Here is a 24,687-nt window from a genome sequence, read left to right as displayed (position 1 = left end):
TTCATAATTCAATGCCCAATCTTGTGATATACGAAGGTATGCGCTCTACCGAGTGCCCATTCTAGTTATTCATATTTTAATTCTGGGTTTTCCACTAAACCAGACTAATACATACATAGACATACTTTAATGAAGTAATGCAAGAAACGTGAACAGAGTTACAAATACCACATGATTTATGAGTGTGATGTTTTTGAATATCTGAATTGGTCCAATCCTCAGAACCCAGAGCAGCTGAAATTAAACATTTTTTTAAAAAATTAAAAAGCTAATGAAGCATGTCGTTGGCAGGAGAAACCTGCAGGCTACTTTCATGCTGTACTTCCTGACCTCGCCGGTTCATCTGCTGCAGAACCGACCAAACATGCGTGACCTAATCATGCGCACAGACGGACACACGGTGGGACGCAAACTGCACACACACACACACACACTCAGTTGATACGTCGGCTCCTCCCCTTTTGTCTCTCGTGTTAACAGCATCAGATTGACAGTCCTACTTCTTAAATCCGAGATTAAGGAGCCTTTGTCATGTGACTCTTCTGAACCCGTCTGTGTGTCTGCTTGTTAGTCTGTGACGGATCACACCTTCACTTCTGTTTGGATGGATGTCGGAAGCACGTGAGCCTTAAATACTTTTTATGGACACACAGATGAGAAGAATAACACAGTATGAATATTCCATACACTAAAAAATACTCTGGTACGAGTAAATGTCATGCATTTAATATTTCACTTCAATAAAAGCACAGAAGTAATATCAGCAAAGTGTCAAAAGTACTTATAGTGCAGAACATAGTTTCTTTGTTTGTGTTTTCTTGATATGTTGTCTTTATGATTGAGTCCTAAAAAACTTAATTTTATTAAACCGAGTAAAACCAAATGCAATAATGCAGTAAAGATATTAAATATACATTTTCTGTCACCTCTTATTTCAAGATGTTTTATAAATATGTGTCTGACTTGAAACAAGAAATAATAGCAGCACATAAATTATAGAAAATGAAAATCGATTTTAGGAAGTCTGTTTTAAATCCAATAGGCAGATCCTTAAAACATTTAAAAAATGTATTTGAAAGAAAATAGTACTTGAAGCTAATTTTCATTTTTATAATGACAGTGGGAAATCGATGTGGAAGGAGTCTCTGATGGCGTTTATGAGCCAACGAGGCGGATCGTTCTCTCAGGAGGTGGTGGAGACCAAAAGCAGAGCTAAAAGAGAGACGACTGGATTCACATCGGTCAGGCGGCACGACCACAACGACTTCTGATGAACGCCCACGATGCTCTGTAACAACTGAACGTGGAAATGAAAAACCGCTCAAAAGAATACAGTGCAGTGAAAAGCACAATTGATCCCTCTGAAATGTAGTGCAGTAGAAGCATAAAGTAAAAGGGAACATTTAATATCCTAACACACCTGCATTCAAAAGCAACATTGACCACAACTTGGCTGAATCTACAGTGTGCCGACACAGTTGGGATTTAGGTTGCTGTGGGATTTCAGTTCAGGGATGATGCTAGGTCAGTGGATTACCTTGTAATATATCTGTAGGAGGGCTAGAGGACACACACACACAGGAAATGTCTTGTGTACGAGGGGGGACAGAGAGGGGGTAATCCTTGAAATAAACATGCTAACTCCTCCTCTGCTTTGTAAGTGATGCTGGAAGCTGACAAATCAACATATTCTTAAACCTTTTCTCGTGAGTTCGTCCGACTGAAAGTCTGTTTTCTGGTCTCCTCAGGCGTGAATGACTCCCGTCCCCGCCGTCTGAACATGCTGCTCGGGTAGCAAAGCCGACCGAGAGGAGCGTCGACCCGCTTTACACTCCGGACACACGGTCCCGCCTCCAGCAGCACCATGCTGATCAAGGAGTATCGCATCCCCATGCCGATGAGCGTGGAGGAGTACCGCATCGCTCAGCTCTACATGATCCAGGTGAGTGGGTTTTCTCCCCCTCCCCTCCCCCCACAGACAACAGCTACAGGTTTGTGCGTGCAGGTTGGGGAGGGGAGGGGGGAGGTCGAGAGTTTAAAGCGTGGCTGTGTCCTCCTGCACCAGGACAAGGGCGGAGGAGAACACGGTCGAAAGAGCCACAGGGCCAGCGTTGCTCTGCAGAGCAGATGGTGCGACCATATGCCCGTGGATTGTGTTCCGTTTCATAATTTGGTGCAAATCCACTCACACATGTGCTGTAAGAACACCCACTGAAAGAATGAAGAGGAAGAAGGGATTTTTGTTCAGCGAATAAATACAGAAGAGTAAAAACTAACTAATTTAATTATTTGCTTTTTAGCCATAAACAAAGACAAGAAATCTTTAAGTTTGTGTGATTCAATATATATATATATATATATTAATTTATTTATATATATATATATATAAACTCTTTACAAAATAACCTAGAAAATGAGTTTGTTATTATGTTCATATTTTCATTTAAGACTGGTTGAATCATTAGGACTACTTTTTTGTATGTTTTTTTTAGACTTTGTTACTGAGCATGTGCAGTAATTAATAATAAAAAAATTGTAATCCCAACAATAGCTTTAATATGTAGTTTTAAAAAATAATTCTAAATCCTTTGAAAAACTCCCAAGTGAACCGGAAAAGAATGTCAAGAAACCTCAGGAAGAGGTGTCTCTCCTCCTGCACGAACGGATATGCAATAGATGTGTGTTCAGAATAGATCAATATAATAAATTACAGTACAATGAATCAGCATGGCAGAATTTTATATGGACTGTAAAGCTATATGAAGAATATAAAACCAAACTTACATGGACAAAAGGGTGCAAAATAAATCTCCAACAACCAAAATATCAGCTTTGATAATGCACCTTATTACACACACACACACTACTGGACCCCTCCTCCGGCTCAGCGTCACAGCTGAGTGCCGGTTACCATGGCAACTGGTGACATCAGTTGCAGCATGGCATCATTTGTTTGCGACTCGGGCGGAACGAGAGGGAGCGAGAGCGACGTGGACGGACTGAGGCGCAGCCGGCGTTACCATGGTAACGTTGTGGCGTGCGACGCGCCGGGCCGGCGATAACGTTCGATGCACGAGGTTCCTCCGGTGCTCCGCTCGGCCTGAGGAGGAGCGCTGCGTACCCCCGGTTTATGCTCACCTTGCGGTGTCACATAAATAATTCAGGGCCGGCTCAGAACCGAGACCCTCAGCAGAGCCAGACCCATTACGATTCCACAGAGCGTCTGCACAAAACCGGATCTTGATTTTCTTCGACTGATTCTTCTCATTTTTCCTCCTTCTGTCCGCTTCTCGTCTTCTTTTAGCTTTCTGAATATTAGCTCTTTCTCTTGAACTGTTGTTGTGTGTTTCAAACTGGATAAATCTTCTCATCGATGCTTTTTTTCTCTCCATTTAACAATATCCAAATGATTGCCTCGTAAGATTCCTGGAAATAACTAATGGTGTACGCCACGGTACAAATTAAAGGAAAGAACAGCTTAATGGAAACCGGAATAAATATGTATTCATAATTCATTTCTTATTGATAGTGTTGTTCGATACATACACTACCGTTCAAAAGTTTGGGGTCACTGAGAAATGTCTTTATTTTTCAAAGAAAAGCACTGTTTTTTCAATAAAGATAACATTAATCAAAAATACACACTATACATTGTTAATGTGGTAAATGACTATTCTAGGTGGAAACGTCTGGTTTCTAATGAAATATCTCCAGAGGTGTATAGAGGCCCATTTCCATCAACGATCACTCCAGTGTTCTCATGGTACATTGTGTTTGCTAATCGCCTTAGAAGACTAATATCTGATTAGAAAACCCTTGTGCAATTATGTTAGCACAGCTGAAAACAGTTATGCTGGTGATATAAGCTATACAACTGGCCTTCCTTTGAGCTTGAAGTTTGAAGAACAAAATTAATACTTCAAATATTAATCATTATTTCTAACCTTGTCAATGTCTTGACTATATTTTATATTCAATTTTCAATTCATTTGATACATAAAAGTTTTCATGGAAGACATGAAATTGTCTGGATGACCCCAAACTTTTGAACGGTAGTGTATGTTGAATTATATGTTTGTCTATTAACACATTTCTGCATGTAATTAAATTGTTCGTTCCATGAAATTTATGAGTAAATGTTTTCGGGGGATAATTCAGAAAACACTGACCTGTAAACTAAAGTTATATCAAGAGTTCTTACTTTATATTCAGTCTTTCCTCACCTGCATATTTTCCATGAAGCTTCCTGTTCTTATCTGAGACGTGAAGCTACTTCAGCACCACGGACAGCGCCCCGGATTTATCATATATAGTGAACCCATTTTTAAGGAATAATAGCCGGTCGTGTGCATAACTTTTGCGAGTGTGTGTGTGCGTGTGTGTGTGTGCGAGTGTGTGTGTGCGAGTGTGTATATGCGAGTGTGAAGTGAGCAGTAACGTTATCGCTGAGAGCGTACATGTAGCTTGAAACTATAGATGGAGACCATACACTCATCTTTACAATGTTTACTGAGGGAATAAATCGAGAGAGAAGTAGTCATTTTATATAGACTTCTATACAACCAGAGGAGTCGCCCCCTGGTGGACAGTAGAGAGAATGCAGGTTAAAGAAGCACAACAAGAATGAGAAGCATTTAGCTTCTCATTCTTGTTGTCTCTGACTGTTGGACAAGTATAGAAGAGTAAACATTAAACATACAACACATATCTAATATCTGTTGTTTTTCATAAAGATTCATAAACCTTAAAGTGCCTGGAGAAATGCTGTGTCGTCAGATCCTCTTTCTCCTGTACTGCAGCAGACACGAGGAGGGTAATTTAAGGCCCTTATTTCCTCGCCTAAATTACATTACCCGCTAGATTACGACGATTTTCCATCTGTTTGCCTCCTGACCTTCATTACTGATATCACCTCCCTGAAGTCTTCAGGAGAGACGGCTCCGTGTTCAATCCGAGCTCTCATTCTTGACCCCGAGCGCCCCTCTCGCCGTTAATAACGATCGCGATGATTTGTATTTGTGATGTGCCATAACTCGACCCCGCAGCGCATCGCAATGAAAGGAATGAAACGGCTTTTCAATCATCGGTGTCGCGGCAGAATATGCGGTATATCAACCGCGCGGCCATCTTTTTTCTGGTAAGATTGAAGTTTAGTGGCTTGTGCGGGAAAAGATTTGAGATTGAATTCGTTGATTTAACCCTCCTGTTACCTTTACATTTACTAACATATTTTACCCTCGGGGTCAATTTGACCCCAGCTATTAAAACCTCCAGAAAATTATTAGAATTAATATTGTTTCCCAAGTTTAAGTGTGAGGTACTTTATGTTTGTTTGTTGACTACCTAAATAGCCCTTTAAATATATAAAAAAGTTGATATTTCTTATATGTTTGACTCAGTGAAAAACAGCATGGGGTCAAATTGACCCAAAAGAACACCGACGTTAAACATTGAATGGGGTCAAATTGACCCTAAAGGTAACAGGAGGGTTAATCTAAAGTGCATTCGGTCATTTATGTTTTGGGCACCAGTTTGCAAAAAAGGCTGCATAAAGTGCATGTATTGAAACATATCAAAGGTTATTTTAGAAATATGACGAATAATTTAACAGCCTGTAAGACATATTTGAGAAAATCACATTTCCCGGAAACATTTTTTTACTTAAAAAAAGAAAAGCAGCTGGAAGCAGAAGGTTGATGAAATAAAAAACGGATTAGTTGATTAATTGATGGCTTGTTTCACCGCCAGTTGATCGCATCGCCGTGAACTTTAAGGTAAACAAATGAGGCTCCTGTCTCAGATCCTGGACGAGGTTCACATATTATCCCAGCCATATAAACGCCGGTGGACCCAGGCGGATCCCGTCTGTATGGAGAGGCTCCACAAGGAGATGTGTTTATAAACGGATGCTGTAATCCACTTCTCCCTCTGTGAAGCAACAGGTTTAATACAGAGCTCAGTGTTACAGGATCTGTCGGGTTGAACCATCTGCTGCCTTTTATTAGAGAAGGACACATGCCGGGGATGAGAAAAACCTCAGATTTGACCCCATAAAATAGATTACTTTAAGCCCTGAACTCATCCGTAAAAATCAAAACAGTTAACCGAGTTTAGATTATTTAGCGCAGAAGGTGAGGAGAGATGAATACGAGGCGACGGGAGCCGAGGAGGAATAAAGAGGCTGTGCGGCAGCTTGTTTTCTTCTTCTTTCCAGCTCGTCGAAGGAGCAGCGGAGGAGGAACTCCTTTCGTGCGACCGGGACCAGCGTCCCTCAGCTGTCGCTGTAGCTCGTTAGCCGGCTCACGTTTGAGCAGATAATCACGCGGTTTAATCAATTCATCATCACACGAACACTTGTGTTATGGAAAGGTTAAAAACGCTTCACACGTCTTGTTTTGATCTCCATATGCAGAGCCACCCTCTCGTGCCAAAATATCCACTGCAGCATTGAAGGACTGTAATCTTAGTGTTTTTTGCTTAATTAGTTTTTGAATATCTGTTGCTGACGGTATACATTGTACGCGCTATATAATAATAATAATAATAATAATACATTCTATTTGGAGGCGCCTTTCAAGTCACCCAAGGTCACCTTACAATAAAATCAAACAGGATACAGGATAAAAGTATGAAAGATAAAAACAACATTGAAACAGAACATCAACATAAAAACAAGTGAAGTGTACAGGATCCAGTTATAGAGAGTACTATACACAGCATATAGATGTATATATTATGTACATGTCATCCATCCAATCAGCTTTACTCGTTTATAGACTTCTTTTTTTCATTGTATTGTTGCTTTAAAAAAATATATTTATATAGAGATAGATACAGATATCATTTTATTTATATGTATTTTGTTTATAGAGATTTTATTTTGTAGTAAGTAACGAAGGTTTCAGGGGAAATGTACCAGTTTTCTTTGCAAAATGTAGTGAAGTGAAAGTAAACAGAAATATAAATAGAAAGTAAAGTACAGATATCCAAAACAACCTACTTAAGTACAGTAACAAAGCATTTCTACTTTGTTACTATACACCACTACTTTTTATGTATATATTAGACAGGGCTCCAGACTGCGACCAAATGGTCGCATTTTGCGCCTAAAATTAGACACAGTGCGAGTAAATTTTTCATCAACTCGCGCATGCGCGACCAGTAAATTAGCAGATTTCTTTTTTTTGTTATGAAATATTTTTGTTGCTGACAAACTTGTTCTACACTTCAGCCCACTATAGTTAGCGGTAATGCCTGAATGACTGGTTTGCTAACCGACATTAACTCCAGAAGAAGAAGAAAGGAGACGAAAACCGAAGCAGAAGGCTGGCCTGTGTGTGAGAGCGGGGGGGGGGGGGGGGGCTAATGTGTGAAAAGAGGCGCACCGCAGCGGAGACAACGAGGGCGAGGGCCGCAGAGTGAGAGGTCAGAGGGGATCCTCACCACCGAGCGGCGTCCCCGTCCCCCGAGTTGAATCTTTGGGTCAACTCAGCCGACTCTCACATGTCTGAGCCCCTATACACTGTCGCTCACGGTAAACGCATTCGATCGGGAGCGCGCGAGGATTTTGATAAAGTTAGCGGAAGGATCTAAGTGACAACATCCGGTTTTGCAAAGTTAGCGGAAAGAACCACGTGAAACAACATCCGTTTATCAAAATAAGATGTCGACAAATCATACACGAACATATAAAAGTAAACAATGAACTGATGTATCTTTATAGATCATTTCTGAGATTTAGCTTAAATTATGCTAACATTAAAACATTTTTACTGGACCAAGGAAGAGTTTATAAAAATGTCAGACTTTTGTATGTTAAGAAAAGTCCTGTATATAGATTTCCCCAAGAGTTCCAGGAAATGAATAATGCAGATGTGTTCCATACATATCTGAAATCCCCTACAATAGCAATCAAACAATTTTAATGTATCAATTAGGACATTTTTCAAAGTAAAAGTCCTAAATGTTTAAAGAAATCTGTAATTTCTTTAATGTTTGAGTTGCTTTATATATGTATTTCCTCATAGTCCTAGGCAATAATGCTACACAATAAATAGAATGCTTCAATGGACCCGCTGCAGTTTGAATCTTGAATCTTGAAATCTTGAATTATCGGTGATCGGCAGATACTGATTTCAGTGATCGGTGATCGGCACCAAAAACCTGATCGGTACAGCTCTAATCATAACATCATCAAACCCTAGATGGTATTGAAAAGAGAACGTGCTGCATAGTAATATTTATTTTTGATTCCGTTTCCTAAAAGAAACTGCTTTCTATGAATGCATTCAATCAATGGGTGGGGGGGGTGGTGGTGAGAGTGTGCTCACCCGTGTGCGCGCATCACGGCAGAACTTCGATGTCGGTGCGCGCATCGCTCTGTCACGCGAGCCGAGAATTGTTGACGGGGGTAGACGAAAATTACAGAGTGGCGGGTGGAGATTTCACCCTGTTATAATGGTAGGGGAAACACTGGAGTTGATAAGCGTGTCTTCTTGTCTGATCAATACACAACAGTGAGGTGCGTGAATGGACAGAGCGGCCAGCTGCTGATCACTCACTCAATAGCTCGACCTGCACGAATAGACGGTGCGCGCATAGCGCGCAAACATTTTTTTTGGGGAGCACCGAAGACCCATTTTGACCCAGGAATAACCCTGTGTGCGCCCCTAAATTTTCTGCTTGCGCCCCTAAAATTTTAAGTTAGGGGCCACTGTGCTCCTAGTAAAAAAAGTTAGTCTGGAGCCCTGTTAGATAATGTTTATATTTACATTTGTTCACGACTTGTGTGAAATTCCTTTGTCTGTTGACACATATTTGGGCAATAAAGCTTATTTTTTAGAATCTTCCTCAATGGATGTTTGTTCCTTCTTGTACTGTAATGTACAACATTAATCATCGTAAAGCTTGAGGTCTCTATCAAATAAACCAAATAAATACAAATTAAATACGAGCATTTTCTTTTTTTAGAAGCGGGTGGAACCTCTGATTTCTGGGATGAAACCAAACCTCCAGAAAGAGTGTGACAAACATTGTTGTTGAATCTAAGCAGTGCCTCCGTCTCCTCCATCATCTCCTCCTCCCTCTGTATTGTTGTTGCAGAAAAAGAGCCGAGAGGAGAGCTGCGGCGAGGGCAGCGGGGTGGAGATCCTGGAGAACAAGCCGTATGAGGACGGACCCGGAGGATCGGGTCAGTACACGCGCAAGGTCTACCACATCGGCAAACACATGCCGTCCTGGTTCTGTGCCATTCTGCCTCAAGCTGCCCTCCGCGTGGAGGAGGAGTCCTGGAACGCCTACCCATACACACGAACCCGGTGAGGAAGGAGGACGACGAGTCATCAAACACACACACACACACACACACAATTATGACTTTGGACTAAAATCATCCCTGGGCTAAAACTTTTGTTAACACTTTTGGAAATAGTACATACAGTGGTTTTAGGCAACTTGCCCTATTTTAAAATAGAAAGACTGAACTTCTCAGAAATATAACTTTGTTAATGGTTTTCTTTTATGACTTCTAGATTCATAAATGGATGAAGTAACACTCACTAGATATTTTTGATGGGGCCTTTTCTTTAATTGGAACAATTTCAGCTGAATAATCAACTCTTTATATCCTCTCCTCCAGATGAGTGAATTTGTACAATAGACCACATTTTCACAGCTTGGTGTATTCCTTCAAGTATTTAATCTTTTTCCCCCCATAAACTGCTTCAGGGACAAATATCACGACTTATTTTTGTTCACTAATACATTTGATTAAATTGATAACAATAATGACTAATAATAATAAAACAAAGTAAATACACGCTGTAAAAAACGAATACAAAATGACAAGACGTGAAAAATAAATCAGAGAACATACACTGGCGCCTTGTTAACTTAAACACATGTAGGACACACAAAAGCAAAAGGCAATTATGGGAACAACAACAGAGGGATACAAACTAAATAAAGAAATGTAATAAAATAGAATAATAAAAAGGCATATCCATGCTTCTAAGTATGAATTTCTCTTTTTGTTTCCCAGGTACACCTGTCCCTTTGTAGAGAAGTTCTCGATAGACATCGAGACGTATTACAAACCAGATACCGGAAACCAAGTGGACGTCTTCAACATGTCTTCTGCTGAAAAGAGACAGAGGACTGTGGGTGAGTCACGCGCACGAGAACACGCCCGCCGCCGCCGCCGTGAAAACCCGCCGCTGTTTAAATTGTGAGCAGCATCAGGAGTCGGATCTTGTCGCTGGCATGTGCGGCGAACACCCAGACAGTGGCGTGATGTAGAGGGAGGCGGAGTGAGGCGGAGTGAGGCAGACTTTGTGTTGAGCCTCTGAATACTAAACTTCACCGGGCTGCAGGAGAAATGTGCAGACGCACTCACCGCAGGGAGTCGTTACATAAATCTCTCACACACCTTTTCAGACAGGTGCTGTGACATCTGTGCTGCTCACGCCTGCCGCTCACATCTGCGTCAGGTTAGCGGTCTGACGTGATTAATGATATGTTTGTTCTCCCCCCCCCTCCCCTGTTGCAGACCCCATAGACATCGTGAAGGACTACATCACTCCTCATGAGTACCTGGTGGAGGAAGACCCCAAACTCTACCAGTCGCTGAAAACCAAACGGGGCCCGCTGTCGGACGACTGGATCGAGGAGATCAACCAGGATCCCGGCGAATGTCCCGTCATGTGCGCCTACAAGCTCTGCAAAGTGGAGTTCAGATACTGGGGCATGCAGTCCAAGATCGAGCGCTTCATACACGACGTGGGTAGGTATGGCACACGTGTGCGTCAATACTTTCGTAAAGTATGAGTATATCCATGAAAAGTCTGAAATAATTAAAGTTACAAGATAAGCATGGGGATTTGTGGATACATTTTGTTTTTAATACAGTGATGACCCTAAACAGTCAAAGCAATAATAATAGTGAGAGTAACTAAAAAAGCCAATGCAGACATGGGGAATATGTCATTTGAAAAGTGTAGAGAAATTTCTGAAAAGTTGGAAATAATCTTAAAAAATCGTGAACAAATAAAACAAAAATAATTGTAAAAAACAAATATTGAGAAATATTTATTATTTTTCTTTTGCGTTATTCGTCTCCAGTTGGAAAATATTTCCCTCTTCTGTTTATCTGTGTTTTTAATAGAAAATAATGAAAACATTTTAAAAAACAAATGTTTAATACAACATTTTTCAATGATAACCCTAAAAATGTAGGAAACATCCTGAAAAGTGATTACCCCCAAATAATTAGGATAACCCTGAAAATGATCGTATTAAAAACTTTGTAATTACAAAAAAAAAATCATAATAATAATAAACATAAAAACATAAATATACATATGAATACTTCTTTGGAAATAACCACTGACAGGTTAATACAGCTTGTGAGATTCTGCATCACGCACCCCAATTTATAACAAAGACAATATGTTCGAACTTGTATGTGATAATTAAGTCTTAGACGAATATTTCAGATAGAGCTGATATTATAAAAAGGATAAGTTCTGTTAAAGCCTGCGTGTGGAGGTGGCCAGAAGAAACTAACACATTTAGTGGTTGAAGATCTGTTGATTAGACCACAGAGTGAGAAACACATGGAGACGGAGCAGCTGCTGCTTCATTAGTCTGGAAGTAAAGCGAGCGGAGGGCCGGCGCAGTGTCAACAGTCTTCAGCCGCAGCAGGAAATGAAACCAGTCTGTTATCTCACGCAGCCAGACGTCTTCTCGGAGAGGCGTCCTGCAGGAAGTGTCTTTGGTCTTTAGTTGTACCTGCCCTCACTAGTCCTCTCACTAGTCACCTCACTAGTCACCTCACTATTATTCTCACTATTCCTCTCACTAGTCACCTCACTATTCATCTCACTAGTCCTCTCAGTATTCCTCTCACTATTCCTCTCACTAGTCACCTCACTATTCATCTCACTAGTCCTCTCACTATTCATCTCACTAGTCCTCTCACTAGTCCTCTCACTATTCACCTCACTAGTCCTCTCACTAGTCATCTCACTAGTCACCTCACTATTCATCTCACTAGTCCTCTCAGTATTCCTCTCACTATTCCTCACTAGTCACCTCACTATTCATCTCACTATTCATCTCACTAGTCCTCTCACTAGTCCTCTCACTAGTCCTCTCACTATTCACCTCACTAGTCCTCTCACTAGTCATCTCACTAGTCACCTCACTATTCATCTCACTAGTCCTCTCAGTATTCCTCTCACTATTCCTCACTAGTCACCTCACTATTCATCTCACTATTCATCTCACTAGTCCTCTCGCTAGTCCTCTCACTAGTCCTCTCACTATTCACCTCACTAGTCCTCTCACTATTCCTCTCACTAGTCACCTCACTATTCATCTCACTATTCAGCTCACTAGTCCTCTCAGTATTCCTCTCACTAGTCCTCTCACTAGTCATCTCACTAGTCACCTCACTATTCATCTCACTAGTCCTCTCACTATTCCTCTCACTATTCACCTCACTAGTCCTCTCACTAGTCACCTCACTAGTCACCTCACTATTCCTCTCACTAGTCCTCTCAGTATTCCTCTCACTAGTCACCTCACTATTCATCTCACTAGTCCTCTCACTATTCATCTCACGAGTCCTCTCAGTATTCCTCTCACTAGTCACCTCACTAGTCCTCTCAGTATTCCTCTCACTAGTCACCTCACTATTCATCTCACTAGTCCTCTCAGTATTCCTCTCACTATTCATCTCACTAGTCCTCTCACTAGTCACCTCACTAGTCACCTCACTAGTCCTCTCAGTATTCCTCTCACTAGTCACCTCACTATTCATCTCACTAGTCCTCTCAGTATTCCTCTCACAAGTCACCTCACTATTCCTCTCACTAGTCCTCTCAGTATTCCTCTCACTCGTCACCTCACTAGTCACCTCACTATTCCTCTCACTAGTCCTCTCAGTATTCCTCTCACTAGTCCTCTCACTAGTCACCTCACTGTTCTTCTCACTAGTCACCTCACTAGTCACCTCACTAGTCCTCTCACTAGTCCTATATGTTAATATATTATGCATATATTTATACATATATATATTTTTATATTATGTGTATAATTAAGTGCTAAAACTATTTGTTATGTTTGCTGCAGTAAAGATCTTTTCTGTTTGAAGTTCACATCAGCTCTGGTTTAAAAACTATAAATAAGGCCATCGTTTCTCAATATTCATATTTTTATTATTTGCAAGTTTTCACAAACGGGTTGCTGTGGTAACAGCCTGTTAAATGTGGAAACATTTTCCCTCTGGAGCGCTCATTAATTCGAGGTTAATCATCAACTAAAAATAGTTCTAACACACAAGTAATTGTCGGACATTTAAAATTATATTAAAGTATAACTGGAGACGTAATATCAGATAAGTGCACTGAAAGTATTTTTTTAAAAGTACTCAACATATAAGACGAAAAATGTAACTTGATTTTTGAAAATAAATAAAAATACAGCTTGTGGATAGAGAAGTCAATCTGCTGTCTTCTGCCAATGAAACCAGTGTAAAAAACACATTTCTGATTAATTAATCTTTTGAATATGTTATTTTCCAAACAGCGTGCCCCTTGTTTGTCTGGTTGAAGAGCCCAGACGTCTGTGCGTCTCTTCATGTCTGAAACTGAACCGACACCTTTGCTCGGGACCTTTACCTGACATTTTTAACTGTGAATCTCTGACAAGACATTCTGTTTTTGCCAACCATAACTCTATATTCTTAAGGTTAACCCACTTAAGTTGATTTATGTCATGGGAATATGATTTTTTTCCCCTCACTAGAATGCCAAAAAATCCTTGTTTTCCGTCCTTGCAGGCCTGCGTAAAGTGATGGTCCGAGCCCACCGGCAGGCGTGGTGTTGGCAGGACGAGTGGTACGGCCTGACCATCGAGGACATCAGGCAGCTGGAGCTGGAGACCCAGCTGGCTTTGGCCAAGAAGATGGCCCAGTACAGCGACGGGGGAACGGAGACCAGCGGCTCCTCCGTCGACCAGGGGCAGGGAGCCGAGGCCGCGGGGTCGGCCGCCGAGGCGGAAGGAGGCGCAGGAGGAAAGCTGGGAGATTCGCTGGAGACGCGAGGGGAGCTCACCAAGCAGTGGTCCACGTCCTCCAGATCCTCCAACAGGTCGTCCAAGAGAGGCGGTGAGGACCACTTTGTGCTTTTCGCGGGACCGTCGGGGTGTTTAGAAGTGTGGTTGTGTGAGGGGACGTAATTTAGACACTGAAAAGAATCTACATCAGTTGAAGTGAACGCTTAATTTAGAATATTTGTACCTTTACGGAGTTCGTACGGACCTGGAAAAGTCGTGGAATCTTTAAATGGTTATTTCCAGGCCTGGAAAAGTCATGGGGGGGGGAAAAACCCCCAACGTTTTGGAAAAGTCATGGAAATGTGTTCTATTCATATGTGCCAATTCATTGTTCAAAACGCTGAGTTTTAAATAATGAATACGCTTTTTAAAGAATGACACTCAAAATATAACCTGGCATACTCGCACATTTAACCGAAAACTGAACTGAAAAGACATAAATGTTTATTCTTTTAATCAAACTATTGTCTCTCATTCACTTGTGTCATTTAAGGGTATAATGTATGCTTTGGAATTCTCATTGTTAGTTTAAATATTAATGTTCTCACTTTTTCATGTATGCACCGAGATTTAAAAAAAATGTTTGGTCATGGAAATTTGGTTTCAAGTTATGGAAAAGTCCTGAAAATCCATTGTTCAAAATGTGTATGAACGCTGCTCTATGACGGGGAACTGTTGCCGTGATCTTCCCTGGACACCGGACTCCTTTGACAAAGCCGGCATTTTACCAGACAGATCCGAAATGTTTCTGGTCGACTGGTCTAGTTTCTCTTGTCGGTGAATCTAAATGAACCCTTTAAAACACCAAAGTGCCACCGCGACACGAACACACAAACCATGAGGCCGAATCCTTGCTGTTGTCAAAGGAGTCTGGTGTCTTTGAAGAGAGCACAGCCGACATCCAAACCACCCCTTTGACGTCCCGATGCCCCGCCGTGCTGTGTGTGTTCACAGGAAGTCCTTCTCACCAGAGCATTTCAGAGTGGAGGATGCAGAGCATCGCCCGAGACTCTGAGGACAGCACAGACGACGAGTTCTTTGACGCTCACGGTAACAAAAAACATCGCTCTCTGCACGAAGCACAACACAACGCGTCAGCCAACGGCTTTATCCTGGATTTTACACTGTTTGTGTCACAGAGCTATAAATGATATTTACCTTTGCATTGAAAATGCGGAAGGTTATGTTTTGATCGCCGTGTATTTATTTATTACCTTCGCATTGAAAATGCGGAAGGTTATGTTTTGATCGCCGTGTATTTATTTATTTATTTATTTGTATGCGTGTTATTCGCAAAACTCAAAGTATTGAACCGAATCGCATGAAATTTGGTGGGATGATTGTTTATTATCCGGGGACCAGTTGATTAGATTTTGGGATCGATCGGGTCAAAGGTCAAAGGTCATGAACAGGTCAAAATCTTTCGCAGAACTCAAAAAGTATTGAACCGAATCGCATGAAATTTGGTGGGATGATTGTTTATTATCCGGGGACCAGTTGACTAGATTTTGGGATCGATCGGGTCAACGGTCAAGGTCAAAGGTCATGAACAGGTCAAAATGTTCTTGAATCGCATGGAATTTGGTGGGATGATTGGTTATTATCCGGGGACCATTTGATTAGATTTTGGGATCAATCGGGTCAAAGGTCAAGGTCAAGGTCATGGAAAGGTAAAACTCTTTTTTTACCATAGCACAATACATTTTTGTCCAATTGGCATGCAATTAATGCCAAAATGTTCATAATTCAATGCCCAATCTTGTGATATGCGAAGGTATGCGCTCTACCGAGTGACCGTTCTAGTTCAGTAGTGCTTCTGCTTCTTTACAGCTTTACGGCATGCAAACGTGACTCGATCATTTACTTGTGTTACATCTCTCAGCATGACCCACACCTCAAGGTTTCCTTTCTCAGCCCTGCTGTGTTGGCTTCATGTTCTCATGGAAGTTTAGTTTACTTTTCTTTATCGTAGGTTAATGCACTGGAACTATAAATCGTGGACGTATCAGACCATCAGATCCATAGAGGTGAACGGGGCTGACCCCGAATAGTCTAATCTTGTATCTATGGAGCTCGATGCGACTGCAGTGATCGGAAAATGTGTTGTTAAGTAAAAGATCGTTAAAAAATAGCATTTCAAAATCGGAGCATCGGAGGCGAGAAATATTTTTAGTTCATGAACGATTCTCTCAAGTCAGCTGTGGGAGGCAAATAGAAACAGCTGTTCTCTGTGCATCCAGCAGCTGGTTGCAGTGTGCCTCCTCCTCCTCCTCCTCCTCCTCCTTCTGTCTGTCTTGGACCTGAAGTTATTTTTACAACCGCGAAGAGCAAGCAGGACGAGAAACTGTGTTTTCCCGTCTCACGATGTACTGACAGCGCCACAATTACACAACATATCATCCTGCAAAGCCATAGGATATGTATTATGCAGGCATGAGAATCCCTCACCTTTCGGCGAAATTCGCCGTTTTGAAACCAAAATAGGTGACTGACGTGAATCGTGTAGATCCGAAGAGTTTTTGTTTTGGGGTAGGGGGGGGTGGTCAATTGGCCGGCCGGCGTTTATGAGATTGGAGTGGGACACGGAGAAAATGTGGAGTGGTGCTTTTCGCAATAGAACATCTTTGATGGGCACGTGTCGCGTCTCGGCCAATCAGCGTCAAGATGTCTTCAGCGTTTGGTGGTTTAGGTTAGCTTGAATGTTAGCCCGCTATCTGCTGCTGTCACGCTGCACGGTGGAGCGATCCTAACAAAGTACCCGTACGTTAAGAGCGATGTGATTTAGCATATTTTAGTATCGATACTTCATTAAAGAGCGATCAGAGCGCACGCGCTGCTCCGTGTCGAGCTGTCTGCGCACTACGCAGCGAGTGCCGTTAAGTGGCGGAATTTTCGGCTTTAAAATAAAAAATAAAAAAGATGCCAGAAGTGAAATGTTTAAGTTCAGTCTGTAAAGTTCTGTTACTGTAACTCTCCAGCTGCTCATCCTGATGAACTCTGTATCATCTGGTCAGATACAGACTAACAGTCTCATAGTGATAATCAATGCTATGATGGCTCCATGTAGTTTCATTAATATCTTGTAGGCTAATACTAATAATACTGCCATTTGTTAAGTGTTGAAAAAGTTGGTAAAAAGTGAACCATACAGATATTTTATTTATTACTATTATAGATAAATATACCAGGATCGTATTTATGGTACTGTTTTATGGTATTGTATCAGTATCATGATATTTATGGCAGGTATGGCATAGATTAGAACACACGTGTCAAACTCATGGCCCGGGCCAAATGTGGCCCGCCACGTCATTTTATGTGACGGCATTCTTGTGTCCTTAAGATTCACTTGTTGGTTCATAATTGACTGTAAAAGGGAATATTACTAAATAGTTGTGTTGTGCATACTGTGATATTCTGAACACTCAGGTTCAAACTGCAACATCTTTTCATTAAATACATTTGAGAAGTTAAAAATATCCCTCAATTTAGGTCTCAGCTTGTCATTCAGGGGTGATAGTGCGTCCCAAAGCCAGACCAGTGGAGAACCACTGCCCAAACCAGTGGAGAACTACTGCCCCAGACCAGTGGAGAACCACTGCCCCAAACCAGTGGAGAACCACTGCCCAGACCAGTGGAGAACCACTGCCCAGACCAGTGGAGAACCACCTGTCTCAACTGTGAAAAAGCTTTTCACAAAGTTAATGTAATAATGTTTGTTTGATCTTTGATAAAGTAATGTGGGTTAAAATAAATATAATTAAATAAAATAGATGTATTGTATAATATTAAATACATTTGCATATATAGTTATACATTTATATAAGTACACCTAAATAAACAAACAAATGCAAAGACAGTTATTTAACAATATGTTCTGGAGTAGTTAGAATTATACCGTGTTAGTGACAACCGGCCCTTTGAGGGCAGCCATGAGGCGGATGTGGCCCTCGGTGAAAATGAGTTTGACACCCCTGGATTAGAAGATCGTGACAACCAGGTAGAGGCAGAACAGACTCGATGAACAGACTCAAGGAACAGACTCGAGGCTCAGCAGAGCACAAGACTTGAAGACTTGTTCACGCTCAAAAAAAAAGGAAGTTGGCTCATGAATGACTATATTATATACAATATTACTATTATTATAGGGCCCACTGACTTGGTGTCAAAATGGAGGAACTATAGATTATCATACAACGTCCAACATCGATGTTCGTGGAAGTCACCAGCACCCCCCCCCCCCCCCCGCGCGCCTATCCTTCTCACCTTTTTCAACCCTGACCCGTTTTCATGCCTGATTATGTCCAATTGTGTTCTGTTGTTTTTACGTTTTTTTCTCAGCAAAGGGGGATCAATGAGCAAGAGAGGAAAAACGACATGATTCGAGTCTAGGCGAGACTTAACCAATCAGATTCGACTGTGCCGCCCGAGAGGGGTAATTGTAAAAAACAATAATGCTCAAAATAGCTGCCAGAAAGAAAGCCAAGTAATTGTATCTATGAATCAGATTTAAAGACGACAACAAAAGAAGGAATATATTTTTTTCATTTTTTCATTGCATTTATATTGATTCTGGTCTGTGTTATTAGATATGACCTGCGGAGGAGTGTCGTTCATTAATTGTATTCAATTTGTTTCTTTTGCAGAGGACTTTTCTGACAACGAGGAGATGTTCGCCAAGGAGATCACCAAGTGGAGCTCCAACGATCTGATGGATAAGATGGAAACAATGGAGGTGGACGAGGCACAAGGTCAGTGCACAAGCCGTCCTCACGCTCACATTCAATCCTGAGCGGAGGAATAAGATTAATTAAATCGACTTTTCTTCTCTAAATTAATTCATGTTTCCACAGAACTGTTGTATCAGGAGTTGGGCGGGGAGTACGGTGTGATGAGTAATGAGGAGAGGCAGATGGGGGTACAGTTACTTTACTTTTTTCTAATTTCATTCATATCTCTCTCTCTCACCCTTAATTAAAAAGCTTGTAGATAACACTCCTCCTCCTAAATTTGCTGTCAGTCATCCTGCCAGTGTCGTGGAATTAGGATCCACTTTCTGCTGCAGCCAATCAGCTGAGTTTCATCTCACAAGAGGCCGACCACTTGAACCATTAACTTCGGGCCCTGAGGTTATTGCAGGCTACGCTGTGGGGGTTTAAAAAGGACATCTATCCATCGTAAAAACTCAATGAAATTCAGGGAAGGCTTCGTTATAATGCACAGTTCCTTCACCTTCTCTCTCTTTCTTGGCCAAAGGAAGTTACTGATCGCAACCAGGGAATAGCCTGCAGCTTACCTCGTACTGCAAAGTGAGGTCTCCAGATTACTTTATGTCGTCTGACCCACAGTTAAAGAGTTTCAGGTCACTATGATTCAAAAGACATATTGAGTATCTCAATTTACTGCCACTTGAACTTCCCGTTAAACGGCTTCTCTCCTCTCACCTGCAGGATTGCGCGTCCCATCAGTGTCTCCAGTCGGCTAAAACTCACATCCTCGTCCTGGTCCTGCACGGGGGCAACATCCTGGACACTGGTTTGGGTACAGCTGCTACCAAATCCTACAACTTTACTATAAAAGTCCCGCTTGTTCACATTGATTCGAAAAATCCAACTCCACGGGACGCTTTGTGCTGTGAAATGCATCAAACCCCACGAATAATTATCACCTGAATCTGCAGTTTTCTTTGCCTTCAAAGCGTTAAAGCATCTTTCAGCTCTGATTCGGATTGGCGGTGATGACAACTTTACTATTTCGCTTCCCTCACAGATTTCACAGATAATTTTTTTTCTCCAGCAGCTGTTTCCAGAAGAAACAGACACAGTTAGAGGCGAGCTGGTGAACATAGTGCAGCACTTAGCCGCTGCAAACACGGATATTTCCCTTAGGAGTTGCTGGAGACCAAAAAAAACAGACTTTGATTAAGAGAGTCTCAACTGTGCTTGCAGTTTGTTCAGGAATTCAACTTGTTTTTTTGTGTTGCAGGTGAACAGAACAGCAAGCAGGGAGACCTAAACACGCTGAGCGGCGCCTTTGAGACGGTGATGGGGGTTCATTACCCGGCGGCGCTGGGCCGCATCGCCATCCGGATGGTGCCCTGTCCTGCCGTGTGTGTCGACGCGTTCGCACTCGTCTCCAAGTGAGCCGTTCCCTCTTTAGTATTCTACCTGCTGTGCACACATGTCAAACACAGACGCGTGAGGCCCGACAACAACGCCTCTCCTCTCTGCAGTCTCAGCCCCTACAGCTACGACGAGGGCTGCCTGTCCAGCAGTCAGGATCACATCCCGCTGGCGGCGCTGCCTCTGTTGGCTACCTCCGCGCCCCAGTACCAAGACGCCGTCGCGACAGTCATCTTACGAGCCAATCAGGTGTACGGCGACTTCGTCAAGTCTCCCGAGGGAGCGTCTTTTAACGGCCAGGTCGGTGTCGAAACTCGGAAGTTCGTATTCTCTCCCCCGGAGGTTATTTGTGTGCAGGTGAAGCAGATTCGTGTGTTTGTGCCCGTGACGCAGGTGTGTGTTATTGGGGACTGTGTCGGCGGGATCCTGGGGTTCGACGCTCTGTGCAGCAGCTCGGTGACGGTGTCGGAAAGCCAAAACAGCAGCAGGCGGGGCAGCGCCATCAGTGTGCAGGTAACGGGCTCAACGCTCCGACCATTCCGATTCCACACGTCACGGCAAACCAGACCGAGAGATTTTGGGTCTCTTTCCGTCTCCCAGGACACAGACCTCCTCTCGCCGGGCATCGTTATAAACAGCGTCTCTCCTTGCTCGCGGTCCCTCGAAGGAAGCCGCCACCTCAGCCGCAGCAACATCGACATCCCCCGCTGCTCGGGCCCCGACGACCCCAAGAGACAACTCCCACGCAAGCGCAGCGACTCCTCCACGTACGAGCTGGACACCATCAAACATCACCAGGCCTTCCTGTCCAGGTGAGACGGCGCAAACTCTCCGCGTAGACATTTATATTAGTTATGTCATATTTTACATGATTATATTGGTTTTAAATAAAGCAAAAGACCGTTTATAGTCTAATTTTTGTGAAAATGTTATGTTTTCTGAGCATTTTGAGGCAACACACCAACATCATCATTACAGCTCATTCAGAGGCTGCAACCATCCACCTGTCCACTCATGTCCTCTCAGAGGAGAAGCTCGAATATCAGACAAAGTATTGATATTTCTTTTGCAAGAAGAGGAAGATTAAGACGCTTGAACCGTCAACTCCTTTTAACAGCAGCACAACGTTTATTAATATCCCTGTGAGCTTTTGCAGCCACACAGTTAACATGTTGGAGTGAGAGGAATACACACTCACACTACTCAAGCACATTGTAACGTACTGTACAGCAAGAAGCAACCGAAATGGACCTTAAAGTTACATCTACAGCCGTTGTAACAGGACGGGATGGAGGACACGGCCGTTAGGGCAGTGCAGCAATCAGAGGCAGAGTCAGGTCTGTAGAGTTTAAGAGTTTGTAATTAAATAAACAAAGAACTGAAAGCGTAGCTCAGTCTGGAGCTTTATCTATTCCTCATACACTCTATCTCAGCCGGGCCACGAGCCGACTTACCGGCTTCTTCAGGCAGAGGAGAAGTCGCTTTATTTGTCTCCCTGATGAGGAGATCACGACCGATCCCCACGCTCTCCTGAACGACTGGATGGAGCCTTCCGGAATGTCGACTCCAGCCACCACCTTCCCCCTCAGGCCCTTACACTGTGTTTTTATTGGAAACGTGTTTGTTGAACCCTCCTGTTACCTTCACATTTACTGACATATTTTACCCTCGGGGTCAATTTGACCCCAGCAATTAAAACCTCCAGAAAATTATTAGAATTAATATTGTTTTCCAAGTTTAAGTGTGAGGTACTTTATGTTTGTTTGTTGACTACCTAAATAGCCCTTTAAATAAATAAAAAAGTTGATATTTCTTCTATGTTTGACACAGTGAAAAACAGCCTGGGGTCAAATTGACCCCAAAGAACACCGACGTTAAACATTGAATGGGGTCAAATTGACCCGAAAGGTAACAGGAGGGTTAAAGATACAGCAAAACCATTACGTCATCAAACCATGTTTTTTGTTATGTTTCTTCTTGTCGAGGAATTTAGTCGATTAAAATCGTCCAAACAATTCAAGACAAACATCAACAAGTCAATTTTACAACTCCGTGTCAACTTTTCGTTCTGTTTTTGTTGTTGTCATGAAAACTAAGTCGTCAGTTAATATTGTTCTCCAAAGTTTCATGAACTGACGGCGACTGTTTGCATGTGCGCAGCCTTCACTCCAGTGTGCTCCACGGGGAGGCCGGGTCGCGGCGCTCCAGCGGCAGCACGATGCTGGAAGGAGGCTCTCTGGGGAAGTTTGACTTCGAGGTGACGGACTTCTTCATGTTCGGCTCTCCTCTGGGGCTGGTGCTCGCGCTGAGGAAGACTGTGATTCCCTCGTTAGATGGTGAGGAAGGTTTGCGCCTCTTCCTGTGCACCTGTTAGTTTTAGTTTGGTTCGTGACGGCGTTCCTCGTCTCTCGGACCGAGTGGATAAACATATTTTTCCAGATGCGCAGGATGTGGTTTTTTGCACATTCTTTTCCTGTGTGAGATACTCGTCTCCAGCCGCAAGTCAGGTGTCAAGGGTCAAAGGTCATGTTTCTGATCTCAGAGTTTTGGCTATGAATCTGACTGTAGTTTGTGTCCTTTGGGGTTTAAAGGAGATGAGGTCACTGACCTGCAGCTGGCGGGTCAACATCTGGACAAATTTACGTTCAGATATGATTGTAGCTGTTTATTCTTTCTCTTTCTGTTTCTTAGTTTTCTCACGGTTGTTTTTTGTCAAACAGTTTGCCTAACAGTAAAAAAAGACTATTGCTACAAATGAAACAAAACAATACAGAAAAAACACAACAAAACAAGTCGCATCTTTTCTTGGCGAGAGTTTGAGATGCCGGTTGGCTCGCGGTTCCCCCCCGTTTCCTGTCTTTATGCTAAGCTAATCGGCTTCCGGCTGGTATTTCATATTTAACGTACAGATATGAGAGCGATAGAGATCTTCTTGTCTAGCTGTCGAGACTAAAGCAAAAACAAGTTGAACCTAATCCTTGAAACACAGAGTCGACAGCAGCTGGACATCTTGTTTCTCTCCTGGCTCTACTGAGGTACACGTGTCAGCGCACTGTGACATCATTGCTCGGCGTAGCTGCAGGTGCAATGCACTTGAAACTTGAAACCGGGCATAAATAAAAGCGGATGACTCGTTCCATCTATCAGCCAGCCGTTTCCCCTTCTTTAAATCTCTTCTCCCCCTCTCCAGTGTCCGCTCTGCGCCCGGCCTGCCAGCAGGTTTACAACCTGTTTCATCCCGCCGACCCGTCGGCCTCCCGCCTCGAGCCTCTCCTGGACAAGCGGTTCCACCTGCTGCCTCCCTTCAGTGTCCCTCGGTACCAGCGCTTTCCTCTGGGCGACGGGCACTCGGCGCTCTTGGGTGAGTCCATAGAAATGAGACGTACGTGAGGCGTTTCACTGCTTTACGACTTCTACATGGTGACGAGTCCTCCGTGTCTCTCTTCCTTCCTAGTGGAGACCGTGCAGAGTAACCCCCAGCTGCTGATGGAGTCTGTTGGGGCCATTTCCCACCTCGACCAGGACAGCGCCGTCAACGAGACCTCCATCCCCGTGCCCGTCCTCAACTGGCAGCTCCTCACTGACAGTGCGTATTTTTTTAACTGTTGCTTACTTCTTCTCTTTTATAAAACTTTTTTTGCTGCAGACTTTGAAATTTGGCTATATTCCAATTCATTATTCAGAATAAATTATTCAGTTTTTAACCTTTATTTGTATCCGTTTTAATAAGACTGCTGTTACCAAGTCAGAGAAATATATAGATCCATGGGCTCCAGGAAGTCACTGGACCGAAGAAGTTATTCAACAAACAAGATGAACGATATTAATTAATGAGCTTTAAAGTTGCCGGTAGGTGGAATTTGTTGCCTTGTGAGCCGGGCAAGCTTTCCCCCCGTTGTTATGCTAATCCACTTTACTTTGAACAAATTGTCCCGTTGGCCAAACTTATTATAAAGAGAAAACAAAGACCAGAAGTAAAGATATTCTCATAAGTTTTAACAATGGACCCAATGGACTTTAGTGCAAACACTATTTTCCTGTGCTATGAGTCATAATTGTTGACAATTCAGATGCTCTCAGACGTTGGGTTTCACTTCAAAATAAACTGTTGACTTGTTTACAACCTGACTTTGATGTAGCTTCTGTCAAATACTTTGCTGTTAACCGCTCTCATACGAAAGATTGACCTTATTACATTAGCAAGGTGGCTGCTCGGCAGATTTAGACTCAGGAGTCTTTGGTTCTGGATCTTGCTTTTAAACTTTATTTATTATTAAACTGTATTTTTAAAAAAACTGTTGAAAGAAAACAAATAAGGACCAAATTTTCTATTTCTGCTCGACTATTTCTCGTTCATCTCGTCTCAATAAATGACTTTTCACTCCTCTCTTCTTGTCTCTGCAGCGGATTCTCTTCACTCAAACATGTCCGTGGACGGCCCGGTCCCATC

General features: G+C 42.6%; 1 protein-coding gene across 1 annotated transcript; it reads left to right on the top strand.

The window, feature by feature from the left end:
- Positions 1-1,734: 1,734 nt before the first annotated feature.
- Positions 1,735-24,682, top strand: LOC130205716 (membrane-associated phosphatidylinositol transfer protein 2-like; the record flags this gene model as incomplete). Its single annotated transcript, XM_056433214.1, has 17 exons — positions 1,735-1,942; positions 9,103-9,317; positions 10,040-10,161; positions 10,547-10,780; positions 13,841-14,167; positions 15,070-15,165; positions 18,762-18,866; positions 18,969-19,033; positions 19,566-19,656; positions 20,101-20,254; positions 20,348-20,537; positions 20,631-20,750; positions 20,838-21,049; positions 22,398-22,573; positions 23,428-23,598; positions 23,692-23,823; positions 24,642-24,682. Coding segments are annotated over exons 1-17 (2,529 nt in total), but the record flags the coding sequence as incomplete, so codon positions are not given.
- Positions 24,683-24,687: the final 5 nt, after the last annotated feature.

This window comes from Pseudoliparis swirei, chromosome 15 (genome assembly GCF_029220125.1).
Source record: "Pseudoliparis swirei isolate HS2019 ecotype Mariana Trench chromosome 15, NWPU_hadal_v1, whole genome shotgun sequence".
NCBI classification, from domain to species: domain Eukaryota; kingdom Metazoa; phylum Chordata; class Actinopteri; order Perciformes; family Liparidae; genus Pseudoliparis; species Pseudoliparis swirei.
This window is presented reverse-complemented; position numbering and strand designations above follow the sequence as displayed.